Genomic DNA, 24,082 nt, shown 5'->3' on the forward strand with positions numbered 1-24,082 from the left:
CGCCCTTGCGCTGATTTCAATGCATGGACGCTATGGGGAGCTTTTCCTCTAATGTCCTCTTTATGCCCAGCCAATCAAATCGAACACCATAATTAAGCCACGTGCCTTTGCCTTACCTCTGCCGCCGAAAATTCGCTGCGGTCGGCCCAGAAACTGATTTCAGGAGCAGGTAGGTGGAGTCCAAAACCCGATGTCTATGACGTGTTTCCGGCTCCCGCAATCGCGTCCGGCGATTTGAACCGGCAAAAGCATAGCCTATAAGACCCACGTTTTAAATTTAGAGGGCGCCATTCTATGCGGTGTGGATTTGTGCACCATAGTTTGGACGTATGTGATTTGGACACCACCTAATGAAATATTGAATTCTCAGATTTGGCACTTTCACTGGCGCTGGGGGCATCGCCAAATTTGGTAGAAATAAGCAAACATGGAATAAAGACAACATGCACAATTTGGGACACAAAACCCTTTCAAGGAGTACATTGGCAATATCGAGTGTTAAATAACGAGTTAATATTTGAGCTAATGAGAACCAATTAATTAAATCGGCAGACGACGTGCATCTGTCCGCTGGTAACAAGTCCCAATTACAGGTAAATTAGAAGCAAAGTTTTGAATCTACTCCAACTATAGGCGTTCTCTGGCTTCTAGCATTAACTGACAGCTAATTTCTGCAAGCAATACTGCGCATGTCGACTGGCGAGAAACACGAGAGTCTGAGTACAGCATGTATCCTCCTTGGAGTACAGTGGCTAGAATGTAGTCCGAGTGCCATCACTATCATCATCACCGACCGCTTTGGCAGAGGCATCCGGTTTGTTGCTCGCCTGCGTAAAGATCCATCCGCAGCCGACTTCCGCTGGATGGGTCAACTGATCAAATGTAAGTTTGTGTTCCGCTTATGCTTCAATTTTTTCCCACTTACGCTAGCGTGTTGCGCGATCGGGATCTTCTCGGCTGTCTCGCGTCGTCCCCGAACCTTCTTCACGTCTTGCTGACCGCCTGTCATATTTCGCCTTGGCCATCCGCGCGAGTGACGTTTGCTGTTTCGGCTAGGCCTATCGGCGACTGGGGGGCTCCCCCTTTAAAAGACTCCTCTCTCGCGAACCCGACTCACGCTTCTACGAATGACAGCCGGAGATTTCCCCGTGCCGTGCGGCCTGGCGTACGGCTACGTTAACGATTGTTGCGCGCGGCCAGCATTGAGTATGTTGAGCGCAAACGACAGCCGTCGTTCAGCTAGAGCTAGGAGGCTGGATCGACGGTGGCTAGATACACCCCGAAAGAGTCCCGTTGGTGGGCTTGCGTTGTTTGTGCGTTACTTTTGCATGCACAAGGATGAGGCGTCTTGTGCAAGCGAGGCCGTGTGACTTTGCCACCCCCGTGAGAAGTGAAGCCGCGCAGGCCGCTTCCGAGAAACCGACGGGGCTCGGGGTTGATTCGTTCGCCAGCTTCGAGTCGCGCCCGCCTGTGGCTGGCTGCCTGCCTACTCCGCAAAGTCAACCACCTCGATCGACGCGAATTCGCTAATTGCAACAGTGTAGGCGTGTGCCTTCCGTGGGTCGTAAGCCAAGTTTCGGGCGCAACCGCATTCTATCCACTACTACTACTACGGCGTCGTATCTGTCGACCAGGCAGGTGCGTAAAAAAAAAAAAAGGGCCGGAGAACGTGAAAGACCGATAATGTTTTGTGCACTTTTCTTTCTTTTTCATCGCCATACCGTCGGATATCGGACCGCTCGCAAGAAAATCATCGTGACTTGTTCCCTCTGTACTCTTTCTGTTTCCGCGTCTCCTTTCCCCAGTCCGAGCTATGCCGCTCGCTTGTTTATTACTCTTGGAGGAATGCCCGTTTTTTAACCTCGCGGTGAACAACTACAGGGTCAGATAGGGGCGCTCCGCAGCAGATGTTGCTGTAATCTGCGACCGTCACGACGGTCTCTGGATCCCCCGACGTCGTCAGAGGAACGAACAAGCCTCACGGGGCGGGCGGACGGGCGACCTAACCGCGCGTAGTCGTAGCCAGAGCGAGAACCCCCCGTGTCTTGTCGGCGCGGTCGGAATGTCAAATCGATGCTTGTTGACTTCCCCGGGCGGTGTCGTGAGGGGCTTCGGTCCTGCTACGTAAGCAGGAAAAAAAAAAAATAAAAAAAATCGGGGAAGGCAGGGTGACACGTCGTAGGATGGTGTTTCGCTGAACGCGACAGTGTCTGCACCTGCAGACGAAACTGGGTTTTACTAAACGTTCGGTATGACACTGCTGCTGCTATCGATGAAGTTTGTGTTGCACTTTTTGTTTTCTGGACGCTATCAAAACACTACGAATGCAGACGATCACGGAGGGTAGCTCGAGTCAGCGCCTCAACGTCCCGATTATGTTCGCGAGGGACGAGTCTGGGGTGGCGGTTAGCCACGCAATAAAATAATCTCACAGGATCGCCGTTTGAGGACAAAAAAAGTGTCGAGAACTGAGCGGTGGAAACGGGTGAGCGTATCAGGAAGCTCGGTGGCCCTGTTTCATTTTTTCCTGTCGTATATTAGTTGCCGATTCTGTATCGTCTCTTTGTTCACCCATTTGGGGGCCGCAAGCTCCACTAGCTTTTTATCTTTTTGCTCCTCAATTATAGTTGCGGACGGCGCGTCGTCACGTAATTGGATTCCGCATGTGTCGCTAACCGCGGGAGAAAAAAAAAAGTAATAAAAAAAGTTTCGCTCAGGTCGAAGTTCTGCCGCCGCAGTCGACAGTTACAAATAAATGTAGAGAACATCCTTGTGGGGTGTTGCGGTTGTGCCGAAGGGCTGTTGCGTTAGTCATTCGACATCGGAGAGGAAGTTTTTTTCAGGCCTTTCGGGAAGCCGGTGACGTCGGTGTTTCATATATCGCGTTTGGCCGTGGTGGTATGCGCGAGTCCCATTAATGCGAGCGCGCCGCAGCAGACGATAAAGAAACGTGACGCAGACGTCGTGTGGAAAGGTTCGAGTATCGCTTATCACTACTGCTGCCAATTTCTTTCCCCTCTTCTTTTCACGCTCTCTCGCTCAGTTTCTTGTTCATTTTTTTTTTTTTTGTAACTTTAAACGAGCGGAACGGAAGCTTGCGATGGTTCGTTTTACTGCCTTTTTCCGTCAAGCTGTGTGCTCGGTGTTTGACGGTCGTTCTATATGGTGCTCGACGCAGCAGAACGATGTGCGGTATTTGCGTCAGCCAATAGTGGACAGAAGCCGTGCGCCAGCTATTGTAGTACGTATGCGTAAATTAGAGTAAAACCGAGATATACCAGAGTTGATCAAGATAAGTCTTATCGACGGGTAGGCGCGACCTCCTGTTCGACCGGATTGCAGTTTCGCGTGTGTTTCAAACGTGTTTATCAGCCCGGGTATGCTTTTCGGGGCATCATTGGCTTCTGGGTATTTGCTGCAGTCACTATATGCGTTCTGATGTCACGAAGTGCGTGTTGTTTATGCTGTGGCTTACTGCTTTTTTTTTTTTTTTTTGGCATGGGGCTGTTCCATGTTTCTACTTGACTACAGTAGTATCTCTCAACTCTAAGGCAGGTTTTGCCGGGTGCAGTTACCAAACACGCCATGCTCTTAACATGTTCGCTATAGCATGGGTCACGGCAGTTATTCCTCCTGTGTGGCTGTGCAGGGCTTTCTCCTGTCGCACGAAGCGACATTTTTGCTGGAAATCGGTCGATGGGAAAAAATTATTTGTTGCCTCTGATTCGACATGTTGTTGCACCTTCTTCCTGGAGCTTGGAAAAATTTGCTCAATGGTGTGTCACAATGCACCAGAGGAATTTGATGCTTCATGCCTCCACTGGATCATCCTGCGCAGGAATCGGGACTTGGAAAAGTTATGACACAGTGAATGTGCTTGAGGTTCTGCACACTTTCTGGTTGTGTGGTCACCAACTTGAGTTGCCATTGTAGAGTATGCTTTCTGGCAATTCTTATTGAAGGGAATAGCCTTTTTAGCCTAACTCCCTTTATGCTATGTCAGTGTCTACAGTAGGCAAGGATTAGTATCTTTGGTTTCACTGATTGTGCAGGGACAAACTTGTGCTTTTCTTCCATGGGGTTATAACGAAAGCTTTTTTCTGTTGTGGTAAAGAAAAGCATAAATGAAGCGTGCAGTGTCCACGTGAATACGATGCTAGTCCATGGAGCATGCATTGAATGCGACCTCTCTAGTGACTCCGGATAGTCGCGTTGTTCTGGTGTAAATGCGAAGGGTATTTTTGGTTGTCAAGCAAGCAGTTGTACTCTTGCAAAACAAGGTAGCGTGATCCGTGACCTAAAGAGCAGCTGGGAGTGACAGGCACGCGCACAGTTAAACTGTCACGTCGTATTGCAGCTGATGCTGTCCCGGAGTGACAGCTCACTGGCCACTTCCGCGTGAAGGCAGGCTTTTTTTGTCCAGCATCTTTGTCGCATTTGGCAACTGATAGAGCTACGTTATGAAACATGAGTTTAGGTGAGAGAATGGAGTTCTTTTTACGTTAATGGCCTGTGCGACTTCACCTCACCAACTCTGCACAGCGCGGGGAAGTGTACGGCTAGCGTAAGGCAGGAGAGAACTGGCTGCACGAGTAGAGTCTAGCACGGGCCTCAATAACAGGAGGAGGGCTTTCCCGTCGTGCGCCGCTTTGTGTTGCCGTGACGTCTCCGTTGGGCCAGCATTGTTCACTGGAGGATTAGCGGCAAACAATGGACGAGACATGCAGATATGCGATTGATCAAGTGATCCACGGGACTTCACATTCCGAAGAAACGCGGAGTCTTTACTTCACCTCGCCAACTCCGTGCAAGTGCAGTGAAAGCTACGGGTTGCGTTAGCAAACCAGAGCAAGGGCTCCACCGTTGTCCGCCGCTGGTCGCCCTCTGTGCGAAGCCGACTTTGTGCTAATGCTTCGTGGAAGGATTGGCAGTGCACATTGCACGAGCCCTTTTCACTCCTCACTGGCTCTCTGTTTCGATTAGCTTGCACGAGCCCTAACCTTCATTGTGCTGCGTGAAGTTGGTGAGACAGAGTGCAGACGCGTCATGGTGGAGGAGTGTCACACGGGTTAACTTAGACTCCCCTAGCGTTGTTTTAATCCAAAGCTCGGTACATGGGTGTTCTTGCCACCTGCCCCCGTTCTAAAATGTGGTCACAATGGTATCAGAATCGAACCATTGGCCTCGAGCATGGTAACAGAATATCTTAGCTATGGAGCCAACGTGGCAGGTTAATTTATGTTTATGGTTGGCTGATGTGATGCGCAGCTTTTGCCGTATTGCTCAATGTGGGGGAGACGGAGCAGAAACCTTGGACGAGTGCATCAAAATGGTTTGTGCCAAACATTGCTTATGTCTTGCAGCATAATCAACTGGCCACTTCAGATTGTTGTGGCAGGGCTACTAAGCTAGTGCGAGATGGCTTTGAAACTGTACCGTGTGAATGAATACTTTTAGAATAGTGTTCTCCTTGCTGCACGCGCTGTGTGCATTGTTTTTGTGGCTAGTGTAGGCTATGCTAATGTATGTTATTTGGGGAGCCGAGTGTACGGCCTCCCGCATTTTTAGCTATATCACGCGAGCGACCATACGTGCTTCATTTTAGCGCCTTTAAGCAGCGATAATCAGCGAGACCGGCAGAAGTGCTCTTAAGTGCACCAAGCACTCACCTGTGCAAGAGTAGTCTAATGCGATGTTCCCTTCAGGACGACGTACGATCATATTATAGTGTTCTCGCGCGATATAGCTAATAGCTAAAGATGCGGGAGGCTGTACATAGTGTTTATGGATTCTGGATAATAACTTGTCGCTTCCTTTCCTGTATAAATTGTCGTATTGGCTGTACTCTCATTTACTTTGATCACAAGTAATGTAAGTGATAAATTAAGTCTGTGCTTCCTCTCATAAACCTTAATCGCAAGTAATAAAAGGACAGCCCCCTCCCCCAATTTTTGACAGATTGTGCAGCAGTGCTGGCGACTGCAAGCCTGACACAATGAATTTGCGTAGAAAGAACACGTTGGGGCTGATGGATTGTCTTGGACAGGTTTGACACCAGGTGGCACCACCCCTGCTTTTGCATTTTTTCTGGAAGTTATATTAGAGGTGGCCCTAGTGGCAAATACTGTAATCTTTGTAAGGTGTTTGCATTTAACATACATAAGGCCTCGTATGCTTTAATAAGCGGGTCGAATAATGTTAGTGGGGCTTCATTATTGCCATTGGAGCCTCCTATTATTGACTTGAGCTCCCAGTAAAGCTTGGTTACTGTTTTACCTGAACGTCCTCGAAGTGCTGCTGTAGCACACAGAAACAACCTACAGAGTGTGTTGCCAAGTGACTTCGTCTGAAACGTGCTTCCTGTGACCACTCCTTTGCACTGTGTCGCGCAGGTTGTTTTCTGCCAGGCTACCACTGCGCTTCGTGTCGCTGACGCTCCACCTTCCCCCGTGTCGCCGCCCGGTCGTCGTCGCGTGACATGCTGTCCCGGCCGTACAGTTGACGGCGACCCCTCGTCCCCCACCATTCACATCCGTGACCTTCCCCCCCACCGTCTCGTAGCCGGTCAAAATTTCGGAAGCCAGGCTGCGGCGTTTTCGGGCGCGAGATCCAGCGCCACGCCAGCCCCCGAACTGTTGAGTGCAGGTGCGGCCCCCCCACACCCCCCAAATTTGTGCAGTCGTGTCCTTTTGCCAGCACGAAGTGCTGCTGGGAACACCGAGCAAGGCAACAGTCTTGCTTCTGAGCCATCTGCTGAGGGATCCCATGTCCAGGATTGGTGCTTTTTGAGACGAAGGTAAGTGTGACAGACTTACTTACTTCAAGTACCCTCGAGGCCGAGTGACATTCCAGAATTGTAGTGGTTAACCCTTTCAGACGCACTGTACACAGTTGTGTATACCAAGATAGTGCATCAACAGCAAAAGCATTGATTAAAGTAAGGATATTTAAAATGTGTCCCGTACATCTTGAAACGCTTCTGATTGAAATAGTGCTGCAAGATTGAATTGCACAGGGCAAATTTAAGTTTTAGTAAAACGGGTATGAAGGTTGATGGTTGGGTATGTTGCTTGGTGGGTGAGTATGTCATTGTATGTAGCGGGTTCACGTCTTTCATTGTTTTTCACAATGTGTTGCAGCACTCATAATTTTTCGAGTGGCTGGATAGGGGCTTTTCAAACCTGGTAGACATGAAGTTGATGTTCGTAAATCTGATGTTCCTGCATTGAGTTTTCGCTTGGAGCGTCCACATTCTGTAAGCTTGACAAAACGCACTAAAGAACTGAAAACTGTTAATCTGTTCTGCAGCTGTGAGCTTTTTATGATTCTGAAGATGTAAGAAATGCGCTGAAAGTAAGTTTTCAATCAACGCAACTAATTGGCATCTGAAAGGGTTAATACAGGACCAGGCGGGGGGTGCAACATTTGGCACTTCCTGCTTATACAATATTAGCTGTGAGAGTAGGAAATCACAAATGTTAATTATTACACAAACGTTAGCAAATGAAACATAAGATATAGAATGATTATTCCCTTGCTATACAATGTTAGCTGGGGCATTCAAGGATTAATAGTGTTCTAGATTAGTCGTGACTGATGCAGGGAGGTAATTCCAGATGTTTGATGTGTGCAGTAGGTAAGAGTTAGAAAATGGAGTAGTCTGACAATGGTGGAACACCGAGTGTGATTTAATCTTAATGTATGCGAAAAGTACTGCAGGGGAAGGACTAGCTGTTTATGTAAAGCGGGGTGGCGGCATAACTTATGAAAAGGCTTGAACGAGATAATTTGGTTGTGACACCTGGTACTGGTCACCGGTGACAGGCGATACGGGCACGTTGTAGTGGTGGTGAAGAACCAGACAGTACGACAAAACTGTGAGTCACGAATTTAATGCTTTGTTGGGCGAACTCGTGCCCAGAAAACACAAGTGCCACTCAACGCACAACCATAGCGGCAAGCACAGTTGTAGGTCGCCGAAATCTGATCTCCCGGACAAGAGTGTCGGCTACTTATACGTGACTCATTGTACATTGCAGCGTAATTGCGCTGGTGCTCATGTTCGTGTGAGAACGTACGGCACTGCTCTCTCGAAGCATGCAACCTGGTTGCAACCATGCATGCAACCATGCTTGCAAGCATGCAACCTGGTCTTTGTCTATGGGAGCTCCTTCTGTATACTAAACACTTGTAATATGTCCTAACCTTTAATAATAAATTCTGATTCTGGTTAGACAAGACACTTCTTCTACAGAATCGGCGACAACATTTGGGAAAGTTCGATACACGCAGTCGTCTTGCGGGGAGTAAAGACTTTATAACAGTGGTTAACGGGTGAAAAACAGTCACTGAAGAAAGAAACACTGCTCACGTTCATGTGGTAAATTCTGTAAGAAGGGTACCTCACGGATCTAATTAGCTCTATCCAAGATGGCCAATCTTTCTGCTTGAAGCACTGTTGAAGCTGAGAGATGCGTATTGAAAGCTTGGGATGGCGCGAGGGAATGGAGGGCAGTAGGGATGGTGCCACCAGTCCACGCGGTTATTCTGCATTTTATGAGTCACCATAATTACAGAGTGATTAAATATCTCATTATTGCGCACTCGTAATGATGTGCTTCTTCATGAAAAGAAATTGTATCACTAGCGCAAATTATTTGCACAAGTTAATTATTGGTTGCAGGTATTACTAGAAAAGCAAACAAATTAATTTGCAATTGCTACAGGAACGCCCCACGTCACACCTCCGTTCAAACGCTGTAGTGCCTTCTCCGAAGCGACCTTCGGTAGCGATAGATTTCCCTCTGAAGTAAAATGAAGGTACTTGAGGTAAGCAGAACATTCAATTTACCCTAAGCCTAATTTTTTGGGGTCTATTCTTTGCCAAAAATGCACAGAAAAGGCAAGAATAAGTCGCATTCGCTAATGTGTACACCGTGACCTGAAGGGGTTATCAGATTCCTGCTCGAGGTTTCGAAGCAGTGTGGCATAGTTTTGGGAGATGGGACAACAGGAAAACAATTAATGTGAATGAAACAGTGCTTCCACCAAGCGGTTTATTTCATGCTTTTAGGAAAGCATGGTCCCCGTGTGCGCTGTCATTTGATAGCTAGCTCTTTTAAATGCGTGTGGCTAGCAAACTCCGGAGCATGTACACACGTCGCTCGGTTGTTTCCACGAGTGGAAGTTGACGGGAAATGTCCAGCAGTCCACCCTTCACTACTCCATGCTCTTCTAAAACCTTTTTCATGATCTACGCATGGTATTGTGTCCATGGGCCTTTCTTGCGCATGCTTCCCTTGTGTTTATTCATGAAATAAACATAAAACATTATAGCACTTTTCATTAATTTTCTTTTTTTTTTCACATTTTCCGATCACCTAGAACTACGGAGTGCTATTTCGCTCCAATCCTATTCCAATTAGCCCGAATGCCGCAAGCTTTCATCTCTAGATTGTGCTCTTATTGAACATAGTCTCAGTGAGTGCTCAAACACTCCTATGTGCCAGATTAGATTAGAGCATTCAGGAGCTGTGATGCCTCAGCTAAAGTTGGAGGATGAATGAGTGGTGGGCAGGGCCTGTGACGCATGTGACACACATGATAGATAACAGGCAGCCTTTTTTTTTTTATCAGCCCGACAGACCAGATAGTGGGGCAGGGAAACAAAGCCGGGCCTCACAGAGGTGCAGACATCGATATTAGGCCCTCCGCTGTATGATGCGTTGCATTCAGCACAAGAGAGGAGTGATTGCAGTGTCTTGGAAAAGGCTTTGAACTTTCACTGAAAATCACTGAAGTGCTGTATTTAGTGAACAAATCTTGAGCTAAAATGTAACTGATCCATGTATAAGTGACCCGTCAACATTGCACAGGGTGTCGGTATTAGAATGCATGATGTTTTAATGTTCGTGGAAATACATTTTATATTATGCATGTGATGTGTACAATGTATTGGCGTATGACATAGTATTAAAATGTACTTATGTTTAAATATATGTTTTCTGTTGTATTTCATTAACTAGTATTTGTTAGTTATCTGCATTATTTTCTCATTGCTGATATTGTATAAGCAGGAACTACCAATTGTTTTATGCAGTCTGTCATAGTAACTGCTCCCCTCTATAACATCTTTTGACCTTGGCGGTATTTGAAATAAATGAAAAAGTAGCGTGGGGGGGCTGTTATGTGAGCCCATACAGTTTGGCATCGAGCTTGCTTAACTAAATTTTTCTTGTTACATTTTTTTCTTGCCCAGCAAACGTGAGCCCGCTCCCCCCCACCACCCTCTGCCATCAAGACCTTGAGACGGGCACCACCAGTTTTAATGCGTGCCATACTTTGAATCGTCGTCCACGCTCCGTCCGCCGCCTTCTAGACGCGGCAGAAATCGCGTCCACCCCCTTTGGACTTGCCGTCTTCTGGACAACTCCACCATCTCTAAAGTGTGCCGATTCCTCCGTCGTAAGCAGCAGCGTTGGTCCGCACCCGACAACCCGTCACCACCGCAAGGAACAGCAGAAATCCGAGGAGGTGTACCACAGCAACGGTAGCCCGAGTTGGTCAGCAACGCAGCACCACGCTCGGTCGCACGCCAAGCCCGACCGTCGCGTTGGAGGCTCCCCCTGCGAGCGCGCGTCGTCTGCCGGCAACCGACTCAGCAGCGGCGGCGCATAGTCGCCCTGCCCGCGTTAGCGGCCGACGCCTGCCGAGGCAGCTACCGTGCCTAAGAACGACCCGCGGCAGCTGCTGTGCTGCGCCTCTTTCGTGCTCATGATGAACGTCCACGGCCTCAGGCGCAACGTGAAGAATGTGGTGCGGAACTATTCGGACGCCCAGGTTAAGGTGCGCGAGGCGACCTCCAACGACCCCTGGGGGCCGCCCTCGACCCTGATGGGCGAGATAGCTGACCTGTCGTACAATGTGGTGGCCTTCACCGAGATCATGCAGATGATCTGGAAGCGGCTAAACGACCACGGCAAGAACTGGCGGCACGTCTACAAGGCCCTGGTGCTGCTGGAGTACCTCATCAAGACCGGCTCCGAGAAGGTGAGCACTTGCGCCTGGTTGTGTGCGGTGGCTGTGGAATTTACACTGCTGAGCCCTCTAGGTTGTGGGTTTGATTCCCAACTGTACTGGTCTCATTCCAGTAAGTATGGGCTGCAGGAACCCTCTTGTACCGAAATTCGGATGCATGCTAGTGTCACTCGATGTGGCTGAAATTCGGAGCTGCAGAACATGCGAGACATTGTTTTAGCTTTATCACGCGCCGAGGTCGTTATTCTGTAACAGAGGTTATCTGTTCTGTCTTGTTACATTAAATTAAATTGTTGGGTTTTAGTTTGCCAGTAATGGCACTAGTTGGTTATGAGGGACACTGGAGTTGTGTACTCGGGATTAATTTCAACCACCTAGAACCTAAGCTAACCTAACGGGCACCTAACTTAAAGGGACACCAAAGGCAAATAAAAAGTCAAGCCAAAGTGATAGAGTAATGCTCTAGAACGTCTAAGGTATCAATATAATCGCGAACAGAGCTTTAGTAATCCAGAAATTTAGGTAAATGCAGGACACACGATAAGAGACTCCCCAGGTACATTCAGGTACTTACCCGATGACGAAGGCACTCATAAAAAAAATTGGCTCACTAGTACTCAATACTCAGATTAAAAAGATCATTTCGTTGGATTATAAGATGGAAGAGAATGCTACTTTCCTACTTCTGTTAGATTCTTAGGAAAAATAACTTTTTGGCGTTACTCTTTTTAACGACATGGGGTGGTGTAAAGGTGTCGTTTTCGCTCGACTCTCCGCTGCTTGCTTTCGAGTTTCAGTAGTCCCGTTATCGCGTAGTGCTGCGCAGGTGTTACATAGCTGTTCTGTGGTGTTACTGGCTCGCTGAACTCGCACTTGAATTTGCAAGCAGCAGAGAATGCCACGTCCAGACGGTAACCAGATTCGTCGCCCGACGTCGCACTGCTGGAGTCCTTGCTGCTTTCGCGCTCGGAAAAGCCGGTGCCGAGGCCGCCGTTGTAGTACGCAACGACGCCGGCAGCGCGAGCCCCCAGCAGCATGTCACGCTCATCGGAGCTTAAATCGCTGAAATCGAATCCAGCATCGGCGAGCTAATGTGCCGTTGTCAGTGTCCTCAACAAGGTCCATTGCGACGAGCGTCGACGATCATGATGCTTACAGTTCGGCGCACGCTTTTCCTTCCGCTTTCGCACTGCTGTAGGCTCTGTCCTGGCTCTGTTTCTGGCCACGCGTCTGCGTTTTCCGCAAAAAAGCTGTAGCGCCGTCTGCGGGCGGCGTTTTACTCACCGGCGGCACAACGTCACTATGAGACCATGACGTCACCACTCCTCGCTCAGGAGGGTGGGCGATTTGAACGGCGCTAGTGGTACGCGGACGCTTCAGACGCAATGTTTTCATAAAATAAGTATTTTGCTTGGTACGAAACAACTGTTTCGAGGTTTCTGTGATCGTATTTTAACATTCCACGTTGACTTAATATTTCCCTTTAGTGACCCTCTAAGTACACGATTATTTTTGCATTTCGCCCACATTAAAATGCAGCCACGGTGGCCAAGAAATGAATATCTTTATTGTCTCGACACTGTGTGGACAGGCTACCAAATGTGTGTTGCATTGTGGGGGCGGTTTAATTTTTTTTTTTTCCCCCGGTCCAGGTGCCCTCTGGGTTAATTGCCTTCTAAATGTGACTGGTCTAATGGTTTTGTTCACTGCATCGCAGGTTTGCAAACTAGCTCTCCTAATGACCTGTTACTAGATAGACGGACAAGGGGGCAAGCTGGTATGGTTGCATCATGATGATGGCGGTGTGAAAGACGCAACACAGAGTGGAGAACAATGCAGGACAGGTGCGGACAGTCGGGCACCTGTCAGACTGTCAAGCACCTGTCCCGTGTGCTTCTCTTGTTCGTGTTGCGTCTTTCACACTGCTATCTTCATGATAGATAACCCCTTCAGGTGCTGTGTACACATTCGTATAGGCGATTTGTTTTTGTAAGTCGTGTCCAGTGGTGGCAATGAAAAAGCAACTGTCATTGAAGTTCCGGTGGAACTGAACCCCCTGCATACACAGTGTGACTGGATTTCACTTCAGTTTGCTGCGTATTGTTACAGACCACTTTGCTGTAGGCAATGCCATGTTTGACGAGATGTTTGACCTGCCGGGTTCTGGCAACACTGGTGAAAGAATACAGACCCCCCCCCAATGATGCGACCTTGCGGGACATGAAGATTTGGTTGAATTATCCCGAAAGGTTGAATTTAAGAAAAACTGTGCCAAAGAAGCAAATTCAAATAATTTTTTTCATTGCTCAAAGTACACCGTGTTTAATCATAATGCTCGCACTAGTGCCCGCGTAATTGGAACAAAAAAATTTTGATGGGCAATAAGGGGATGGGCAATAACAAGCATTCCAAGTGAGTAAATGCGATGATGTCTGTGATGTTGAGCCAGCTTGTCGTACAAGTGTAGTCGGGGGACGTTGAGCTTCGTAACGAGCACCTTTGCCCTTTTGCAAAGGACCGGTCCACTAAAGGGTAGATACGGCTCCCCGCATCGCGCATTCAATGCAGTAAAAAGCCTCTTGGGCCAAAAAAGTGCGCCGACATCCGCATAAGTTTCCTTTTCCTGTCAACTGGACTTGTTCCTAGGCTCCAAGAATTTTCTCGCTATAAGCACTATGGGTTTGCTATGGGCATCGCAGGCGTCCTTTCCTGCACACCGCATTTCCTGCCAGTCTGTTTCCTGCTGAGAACACTGTTCTCAGCAGGAAACAGTGCAATGGCTACATTGCACTGTTACATTATGCAATGTAACCGATTGCAAAATAAATGTACATTTGATTACTCTGTAAGTACCGTGGCTCATTATAAAATGCACAAAGCAACATCCCACCACGTTCACTTTCTTGCAGTGGAGTGTCAACCGCCTTGAATAAAGTTTTAATTTTAGCAGATTTATAGACAAGCCATTGTAATTCACACCCGAAGGGGATAAACTTACCTTTAGTATGAACTTCTGTGCAATTATGTTTAATTATGAATCTTTATTTTCCGTTACTCTAGGAAACAACGAAAGGTTCTTTTGTGGCTAAAGGAGCGCTGGCGTCATATTTTTGTGTTAAATGAAAGGCCAAGCTCTCTAAAACCCCAGAGAAACAAATACGAAAAAAATTAGACCAGCGCTCAGCACTGCTAACTCTCTTAAGTATGTCATCGCATGCTTAGCACGTAATTATTGTGATGTCTTCCCAGCTCTCGAGATTCCCGAGTTATCGCATGCTTAGAACGTGATCATTGTGATGTCTCAACAGCCTGTGCACGCGTGCATCGCAGGCGACCTTGCACACACTCGTTTATCGAAGCGACGTTTCTATACTTCGTATCTCTCTTGCAATTTCGTGCACTCTGCGACGAGCTTCCATATATTCTCACCGCACCTCGAGCTTTCTAATAGATACCTCAAAGTAGGTACCTCCATTGCTGCAGAGAAATGCGTGACCAATGGCTGGATCGAACCTTTCTCGTCTGGCACAGCAGTGCAGTGCATTAAAGATTTTAGGCCAGAGCACCCGAAATAATTTCACTTTACTTTAGTTCACCTTAAGGGGCCCGTAGGCATTAACTAAGGGGCGGGGGGGGGTGCACATTTGTGGTTGAAGTGGCCTTAACGGGGTTGAATTTGCTGTAATACTTGTTTCTACGAACCTGTTTCGGAACCTGGGCAGCAGATGCTTCTTGATGCCACGAAAGACTGACTCGCTTTATTCCTGTGATGATTGCAGTGGCTGCCATGCGAGCGCGGCTGCAAGAAATGCGTGTATCACAGTTTTTTATGAGCAAGATTGTGATACCAGTAGCCCTAACGTTACTTAGTGAATTTTGCTCTGTGTGATGTCGCGATAATGTTGGAAGACGGGTGAGGTGCGGCATCTTGACGCTAACCTTAATGTGAAATAAAAATGTCTTGTGTTTCCCAACGGTCGTGCTTGTTAGTTGCCATTTACTGGCAAGGTAGAGATGGTACAACTTCGAAAATATGTGTCACTCTTTCTCTAGATGGGCAGTTAAAAAAAAAAAGTTGTACTGTAATAATAAATTAATAATCAGTCAGAAAAGTTTCTGCACAAGGTCGCCATGACTTCAAGGACGTTGCATTCTAAAGAAGCCAAGGAAACTTCGCAAGTTTCAAGAACATTTACTTGCCCACAATGACTGATATGCAAGAAATTACTTGCAAGTTAATCGCGTTGCCGCCATTCTCTCCTCTATTAATTAGTCTTAACAAAAAAATGTGCGAGAATAGAGCTTTGAAAGAATGCCCTATCAGCCTAAATTGGTATAAGTGTCTTTAGAAGAGGAAAAACTGGCATTTTCTGGGCGGTGGTATGTAATGGAGTTTGCTTGCAATCGCACTTTGGAATCAGTTTATTCATGTCAATAAATGAGGTAAGAATTAAGAATTAGAAGAGATGTATATATACAAGAGGAGGTCACGCAGTTAGAGACTGAATTCAAACATCCTGAGCAGGATGAAAAATTATTGAAACATAACAGCAATGACATGACAACTGGTTTTCAGAAAATAGGCACAGTCGTTGCATCCGAGCAGGCGCACGCGAAGGTATAATATGTCAAATTTCTCCATTTGAAGAGTACTCTTGGGGCATCTTTACAGAAGTGCATTTTTTTTTGTTTTGAGAACTCATTGAGAACAAATTTTACGCAGGTTTATTTCAAAGCTGAGTTCGAGGGGTGTGGGGGGAGTTGGTAAAATTTTGAAATTTTAAAAGCAGTCACAAAAAAAAGTGAAAAAAGACAAAAAAATGCTCAGAAAGGATGACACTTGCTTTGTCCTTTTTGTCCCTCTTGTCTCGTGTTTTGGTTTTTTTTGACGCTCGCTTCAAGAGGATGAAGGTGGATTTGGGCACAAGCTAAGGCTTCCTCTGGAATGTGTGGAATAACTGCCACTGCGGCCTTCTTTGTGCATGCTGAAGCGTATGCGCCCCACTGGATGTGCTTCACGTCCAACACCTGCATTGCCGTGTCTCCTGTGTATCCAGGCACAGGTGTTCGTTGGCTGCGTAACTGGAGGTCGTGGGTGTGTGGGTGGGCTTCCACGACATTGCCTGTAGCAATGCTGGAGGCCTTTCATTTTTTTTTGTAAGTTTAACTTTCAGAAAATGCACAGTGGGATATGAGGGTAGTCGTAGAGGCCTGCTCAACCGACTGGAGTATTTAAATGTGCATCTATAAGTGCATGAGTAGTCTTCGTATTCCACTCCCATCGCTGGCGCCTCAGCTAGGAAATGAACCCGCGACCATCATTGATTGTGACGAAGTCCTACGCTGATTGCATGCATGAACCTCGAAACCTTTGTAAAGAGCAGTATAATAGAAAAAAACATTAGCCTGATAGTGGATTCATCACTTTCATGCGTCTTAGATAAGATGCTCCCCAACGGGACTCTTGTAAAGAACTGTAAAGAAACATGGAAACCTATGACATGCATAATATAAGGGAAAACACGGGGAAGGCGGGAGATGAAAGTTCAAGACGATGAACTAAACGGGAACAAGGTGAAAGCAGGAGCCAACGTTTTGACTAGTGGACTTGTCTTTTTCAAGGCAACATATGCTCTCATTGGCACAGTATATATAGGTATGTTTCTCCTAAAGGGGAGAGAGCGTAAGGCGAGGGGGTGGAATTGAAAAGAAAGATGATGTGCTACTGAATGTCGGTGGAGGAATGTTAGGCAGTGCCGTTCCTCTTTTCGTGGAAGGGGCCTGAACAAGGGGGGGGGGGAGAGGAGGAGGAGGAGGGATTATCGGCTCCACTGAAGGTCAATGAACTATTGTCTCTCTGAAAGAGAGAATAAAAGTAGCGGCAGGAAATCGGTGCTCCTGGGAAAAAAAAGAATAAGTATATAAACAAAATAATGAAAGAAAAGGGAGGTGAGGAAGGTTGGAATGTTTTTGACAACCCAGTAACAAAAAAAACAAAAAAAAACTAAGGAACCAAATGAAAAATAACTAAGTGCTGTTGGTAATTCGGCTCTTTGCTTTGTTTGAAAATATAAGGCAGTTCAACGGTGCAGAACTTTTTATTTTTCCAGTGTTTGGTACTTTGAAATTATCCTGAAAGTAACAAAAAACAATTTTCTTGCTATTTTGTACTCTATTCGAATACCTGTGGAATCGGGGTATTTTTTACTCTACTGAGTAAACTTGATGGCCTAGTAGTTAGTACTTAGATACTTTTTTTGAGTATCTTTTACCTGTCTGCTGTGATGCCCTTCGCTAATGGGTCACTCTCCATGTTCAGAGCAGTGTTGGCAACTAGAAATAACAAACCCCGCTAGTCAATACCCCAAGAACCTCTAGTACCCGCAATACGAGCACCCAATATTCGCTAAAGTACTCTGACTGCGGACAACAGTCATAGTCACACATTCAAAATGTGTTTTATTTCATCTACGTAAAAAACAGCCGAAAAGAAAAATTGCACTGGACACAGAGGTCTTTTTCTTTTCATTCATAATGGAATAAAATATATAAATAATCAATATTAATAAGCGCTTTTTGTGTGTGACTGTGAAGTGCTGAAACGTATTGCGAAACAAAGGTAAAAAAAATTAGAAAAAACAAAGATGATTCCGTGAACTAAAATTACTAGCCAGAAAACAGGTCGAATTACTGGGGCAGAGAATAAAAGTACAGAAAAGTGTCCTCTGTTTCATCTTCGTACGGTCATGCGTTCTTTCACTTTGTGCATTTATTCGCTGGTGTGGCTGGGTCTAGTGTCGGTGCCATCGCCGACCCTATAGACCTCCATCATGCTTTTCTTGAGAACATTCTGATTGGGCAGCTTGTAACTGAAGCAACATTTATTATTTGTTCGGAGACCAGCTCACACAGTAGGGACAAAAGAAATGCAGAGTAGAAATGCAAAGCATGCCGTTTTTGGATGATGATGGTAATTCCCTCAATTCCAAAAGGGGCATAGATAAGTGGCATGTTTGCGACACATGCAGCTTTGTACTGCCATAAAAGCAGCAAGAAAACAGCCAAGAAACCTGCCGGCCGCAAGAGAACAAACTTTCCCACTAGGGCAGCGCAAGAAACCCCCAAATTTAGCTGGAAAACCACCGAATTGGCAACACTGGTTCGGAGTGATCGTGCAGCTGCCCTGTCATTGCCGTTGCCCACTTCGCTTCCCTCACGTACTTGTGTTGTCATCATTGATTGCTACCAATGCTTCGCCTTTCAAAAGAAACTGCTAATTCTTTTTAAAGCTGCAGTCGTTGGTTGCATTGGTGGGACTGCACTTCCGACTGTGCATGGACTGACGGCATTCCGCACCCTGCTCTCTCTCTCTCCCCCGCTGCTGCACGTTGCAGGTGAGCCAGCAGTGCAAGGAGAACATCTTTGCGATCCAGACGCTGAAGGACTTCCAGCACACGGAGGACAACAAGGACCAGGGGGTGAACGTTAGGGAGAAGTCCAAGCAGCTGGTGGCCCTGCTCAAGGACGACGAGCGGCTGCGCGCCGAGCGCACCCGCGCCCTCAAGGCCAAGGAGCGCTTCGCACAGGCCACGGCCCGCGTCGGGTCCGAGGCTTTGGCCAAGGTACAGTGAACCCTCGTTGTGACCAGATTGCCTTGTTCGAAATATCGCTTTACAGGCAGTTTTTTCGTAATACACTACGTTCTTCCACCTTGTTGTAGCGACGGTACCGTCATGTCGCTGTGTTTACTGGTATATCACTATGTCGCGTTAGTACTCCGGTTGAGGATCTGGTTATGTCAATTGCTACTGTTTCATGTATGCCAAATATTCTATGTATTTTCTGTGTGTTTTCTATGTACTGCCCCCCCTCACTCAATGCCTCAATTGAGGCCTGTAAGGTATTTTTAAATAAAATAAAATAAATTGAGTTCTGACCGCGGTGCATGCTATTCAGGCCGTGTTTTTTCGAAGTGCAGTAGCATTGGACTCTCAGCATAGGGGAAGTTGTTTAATTGGACTGTGGAAATGATAAGGTAAAGGAAAATGAAAGTTGACGAAGAGACAACTTTCCACTGGGGTGGGAGCTTAACCGATACATTCCACATTACGTGTGCGCCGCTTCACCAATCTAGCCGCCACCTCGGCAGCTATCCTTTGGTCCGCTTTCTTAGGTACTGTTTGCGTGCAAGATTAGCTCTGGAAGTGTTAGCCAGCATTGGTCATGGCCAAGGCAGTGTCTTTAACTGCAGGCTTCCCTTAGTACCTGAAGAATACCAGGACTAAGCTCATTCGCGTACACAAATACCCGAGGGAGTGGTTGGAAAAATGGTTGCCGCGATAGCTTGATTAGTGAAGCACTGCATGTGTGTAATGCGGAAGGTGTGTGTTCGACTGCTTCCTGGCAGCAAGGTATCATTTTGTCCTTTTTCATTTCCCCTTACATTATCATTTCTACATTTCAGTTAAACAGCACTTCTTGCGTGCTTTCTCTGGCTTCACTGCCTGTCCTTCGTATAGTAATGCTCAACTAAAAGTCAAGCCCTTGGAATCCTTATTCTTTTTTCTCATTCCATTGGAAGCACGTGGTCCTTGAGGCTCTCAATTCAGCCTTGTCTATCAAAGCGGTTGTGTGTGCATGTGCATCTGAAGGGAATTCGTTGTCAATATTCCGTGCAGTGGTGACGTTGCTATGTGCCCCTCTGTACGACGTTGGCACTTTTCCAAAGGCGCAGTGACAGTGACGGAGAGTGCGTTCAGTGCAAGTTTCGATGCGCACACTTGTGCAACGTCGCAGCGTGGGCTCCTACACCTGTCGCCCGCAACAACAGTTGCATTGTGGCCGCCTGTGCAATGCAGAAGCGCCTATTTTTGTTTTACACTGACTCTCTTTGCTCTTCGCGTCGCTGTGCAGATCGCTTCTCCTCTTTATCTCTTCTCCAGATCTTTCCTACATTAGGTTCCCTTTGGTATGAACCCTGTCAAACTGGTCCAACTGCTTGTTGCCAGTTCGTCGTACAGTAAAATCTTGCGGGATTTTGTGGGAGCGGATAAAATGTTCAAATTAACCAAATGTGGAATTATCGATTGGATCAGGAAAAAAACCATATGCTTACTACATGGGCTGTCTGAAAAGCAACAAGCTTTCTTTATTTTAGGGAAGCTACAGGGCACAGGTTGGCCGTACTGCACATCGTACAAGGAGAGTCCTTGATCTGTTTACCTTTTAATTAAAGTGGCATTACCTTAAGTTGCACCTTGTTGTACAGGAGCAGTTGAGTACTGTTGACTGGCCTCAGCGGGGATTCTACGTGGCCAAAAGTGGCAGAGTGAATTAAACGAAGATATTGCACTATAGTTCTGCGTGAAGCTTGGTACTACTAGACTATAATGCAGGATCAATGGGAAAGTTACGAATAGTGTTTGGGAGAGGATGGTATGGGCTTGAGGCAGATAAAAGTGTGGTACAACTGCTTCAAGGAAGGCTATGCATCTGTCAAGAGCGAGCCACACTTTGGGAGGCCTTCGACGAGCAATAATGATGCAATTGTTGTCGAAGTGCGAACTTTGATATTGAGGCATCCTCGGTTGACAGCTAGTGGATAGCAACCAAAGGTGCTGTGAAGGCCATTTTAAGGACTATTTTGGTACGCTGCAGGTGCCTGCAAAGTTTGTGCCCAGAAATTGACAGAGGACTTCAAAGACCTGCCCTCAGGATTACGCCCCTGTTCAGGCAGCTCATGTGATTGTCTCTGATTTTTGACACAGTACACCATTTTGGTCGTTCATGAGGCACCTTACTCGAGCACATAACTCCATGCGACTTTTGGCTGTTCCCACAAATAAAAAGGCACTCTGAAAGTACAGTGCTTTGAAACTTTAGAGGTAGGACGTCGAGCTCAGCGCGAAGCTGCCGTAGTGCCTCTTCCCGAGAAGAAGTTGCAGGACTGTCTTGCGAAATGCGAGACCTGTAGAAGCAGTGGGATAACTACTTTGAAAAGGTTTACGAGACGTCTCTTCTCTTTTTTTCGGGTTCATGGTCACATACTTTTCAGACATACTTGTGTATATCAGCATTCCTTTATTCGCTAAAAAAAAAAAAATGACTATACTCACTTCCGTGTTGCACAAAATCAGCGTGGTAGCTGCGATTTTTATCGTCTCTTATCCGATAGGTGCCTTTGCATCTTCTCTACGTCACGTTCTGCAGTTCGTCTATAGACCAGACCAACATGCTTTTTCCAGGCAGTTGCCTAGATTGTCAGTGGCAGTTTCCTCAAGCGCCTAGCAACAAAATCGGACATTGCAACCTTGTAGACTGTGCATACAGGAACATTTAGTCATAGTGGACCTATGTGTGACATTTTGCGCACTGCGTTCAGCAGCACAATTATATGTTGGCAAAGGCAGTTTTTCTGAACACATGTAAGCGATGGTACAGATGTAATCCACAGTGCAAGTTGCTGATTCAGTACACTTTAAATTAAGCTAATCTGTTGCAACTAGCATTGTAATTAAAAAATTTGTTTGTGCATTTGTTGAAGTTCTTGCATGGACATTTCTTCTGTTAATTTTCCATGTCTACTCATTGTTGTGCTAAAAGAAATGAGTTGTCGTGCGTTAGCTTTATCATAATTTTACTTTGTCTACAATCTATTTTGCTTCTTCGATTTTCAGTATGGCAGCTCCAGTCGGCGAGACTCTTACAACTCTGACGCGACGTCACCCAGAGGTGAGGACATCTCTCAGGGTTGCAAAACTTGTAAAGGTCTTTTTTGTTTTGTTTTATCTTTTACTCAAAATGTCTTATAGCCATTTGTGAGGAGGTGTAAAAGCAGAAAATGGGATTGACAATCTCTGAAAGCAAGGCACGTCAAATGTATTGCACTGTGCTGCCCAGACCAGTGTGTAGGAAAAAAGAGGAGTTGATTTCGTCATGAGCTGTGTGAAGGGGATGCAAAAGAAAAGTATTGTCAGAAATGTCATGAAAAGTAGGTTTAAAGCACAAACGCATATACAAGCTATATTTACCAGCAAAGGTGCAATGGTCAACGTGCAGGGTGATGTGCTTGCAGTTACAGTAAATGGCCGGCCGCTTCTTCAACTTCCTTTTACGTGCGGTCTTTTCCAAATGCTCCGTAACAATATTAAGTCGGTTTGTGGGGATAGATTAGTACATCACCAGTGCATGATATGGTGCACCGGACTCCAGAAGTTAGTGTCTTGCCTAGCCACCTCTTCTTGTAAAATATTGTAAATTCTTGTGAATGTGGTCTGATAACCGTGTATGTACAGTACTTGGCGTTGCCAGCGTGGCCTATATATGCGAGAGTTGCAGGACTTCGAAGTTGACACTTTGAAAAGTGTACGTCTCTGCGTCGACTTTAAGGTCTTGCAACTATTGTACCAGGGTACAAAATTTGTCGGGCTTTGTCGACTTCGTAGACAGAGCTATGAGGTCAACATTCATTGGATTTCATGGATCGTGCTGAAGCCGTTGATACGCCGCTTAGTGAAATCGGAAGAAACTATTGCAAATTAGTTCAGAAATTTGCATAAATAAAGAACCAAATGAGATAAGAATTGACCTCGTAGCTGGAGTGAGCACGTAAAATTACCGATTAGTTTTGTCCCCATAGTTGGACGGCTCGTTTGACGGGACGTGTGTGTGTGTGGCTCATAGGCGAGGGTGATGGAGCGAGCGGCCTCTCCTCAGAGCTGGAGTGTGCCCGGCCCCAGACGGCGGGTGAGGAGGAGCTGCAGCTGCAGCTGGCGCTGGCCATGAGCAAAGAGGAGGCGGAGCAGGAAGAGCGGCTCCGCAAGCACGACGACCTGCGGCTCCAGATGGCCATCAGCGAGTCTCAACACACGTGAGTTGCCGGACCCCCTCAGGCCTTTTCCCTCCCCCGAGATGGCCAGACCAGAGAGAAAACAAAAAAAAAAAGCCACAGCGGCTCTTCTTGAGTTCTGGAATTTCCAAACGCTCGGCAGATAGAGATAGACACTCTGTAATGCATATGGTTTTAATGCGTTTAGCATGCTTTAGGAACTCGCAACGATTTCTTGTGAATGTCTGACCCGTTTTCGTGGGCCGATCACGAAGATAGTGCAGCTAAAAATTTGTGCGGTGGGACCACAGGCAGTTGCAGAGGCTGCACGATGTTCGGAACTGGTCCTTCACAAAGCGGCACTTGAAGTACCGGTTGTCTCCACATATGGATAAGGCACGGTGGTGAAAGAAGTGCCACCCATAACAAATACTGCAACTTGTGCCCCAAATAATCTCCTCCCGGAAGCATGATAAATGCATTCTTGGATAGCAACCGGGGTTGTTCCTTCATAATTTTTTACAAAAATTGCTAGAGTGAAATCGAGCACTAGCGTCTGCAGGGGCTGCAGGTGTGGTAGCTCGGCCAGTGTGGCAATAAGTAGAATATGGATCTGCCTAAACATACTTTTTTTTTTTATGGCCCCAAGCGACTTTGTGGCTTCACAAATTGACAATTTTGAGCAAAATGTTGCATTATAAAGGCATGCACAAGGATTATGAATCTGCGCAGAGACTTTCTGCTTAGTTCAAATTCTGGAGGACCAGCGCTCGGACAAAGTGCACGGAAAAGAGCAACACACAGATTGCGTTGTGGGTCGCAGTGTGTGGGTCGCTCTCTTCACTCTGCTACACCAGCCAGTGCAAGTTTCTACCCTACTGAAGACTTGCTGCTTTCGTACGTTTAGAATAGTACGATTGCTTGGAAATACAGAAAGATGATGCATGGCGAATAAAATATAGCCGATCCATTCGTTGATCAGATGGAAATGCATTAGCGTTAACCTTTTGCAAGACTCGAGTGACTACAAGATGCCTGAAGAACGTCGCAAGGCTCCTTAATGACGCTTGAGACATGTCACTTCACGCCTAATGTTCCACTTTGCATCAGTTGCATACGTTCACTTTCGTACAAATTCTTGATCTTTGTCTTTCGGCAACGTTCCTAAAACTAAATTCTGGGGTTTCGCGTGCCAGAACCACGATCAGATTATGAGGC

General features: G+C 46.6%; 1 protein-coding gene across 4 annotated transcripts in view; it reads left to right on the forward strand.

Moving 5' to 3' along the window:
• The first annotated feature begins 783 nt into the window (after positions 1-783).
• Positions 784-24,082, forward strand: part of LOC119453101 (epsin-2) — a 39,512-nt gene continuing 16,213 nt past the window's right edge. Inside the window, exons 1-6 of one of the 4 annotated variants that reach the window (XM_037715098.2) lie at positions 784-882; positions 6,393-6,796; positions 10,259-11,049; positions 18,432-18,659; positions 21,714-21,768; positions 22,720-22,906. In XM_037715098.2, coding sequence (XP_037571026.1) covers positions 10,774-11,049; positions 18,432-18,659; positions 21,714-21,768; positions 22,720-22,906 — 746 coding nt within the window. In that variant the 5' untranslated portion in view covers positions 784-882; positions 6,393-6,796; positions 10,259-10,773. Of the gene's footprint in view, positions 883-3,145; positions 3,242-6,392; positions 6,797-10,258; positions 11,050-18,431; positions 18,660-21,713; positions 21,769-22,719; positions 22,907-24,082 lie in introns of those variants that run through there. The other 3 variants (XM_049667543.1, XM_049667542.1, XM_049667544.1) reach the window with 3 other exon arrangements.

Source organism: Dermacentor silvarum, chromosome 5 (genome assembly GCF_013339745.2).
Source record: "Dermacentor silvarum isolate Dsil-2018 chromosome 5, BIME_Dsil_1.4, whole genome shotgun sequence".
NCBI classification, from domain to species: Eukaryota; Metazoa; Arthropoda; class Arachnida; order Ixodida; family Ixodidae; genus Dermacentor; species Dermacentor silvarum.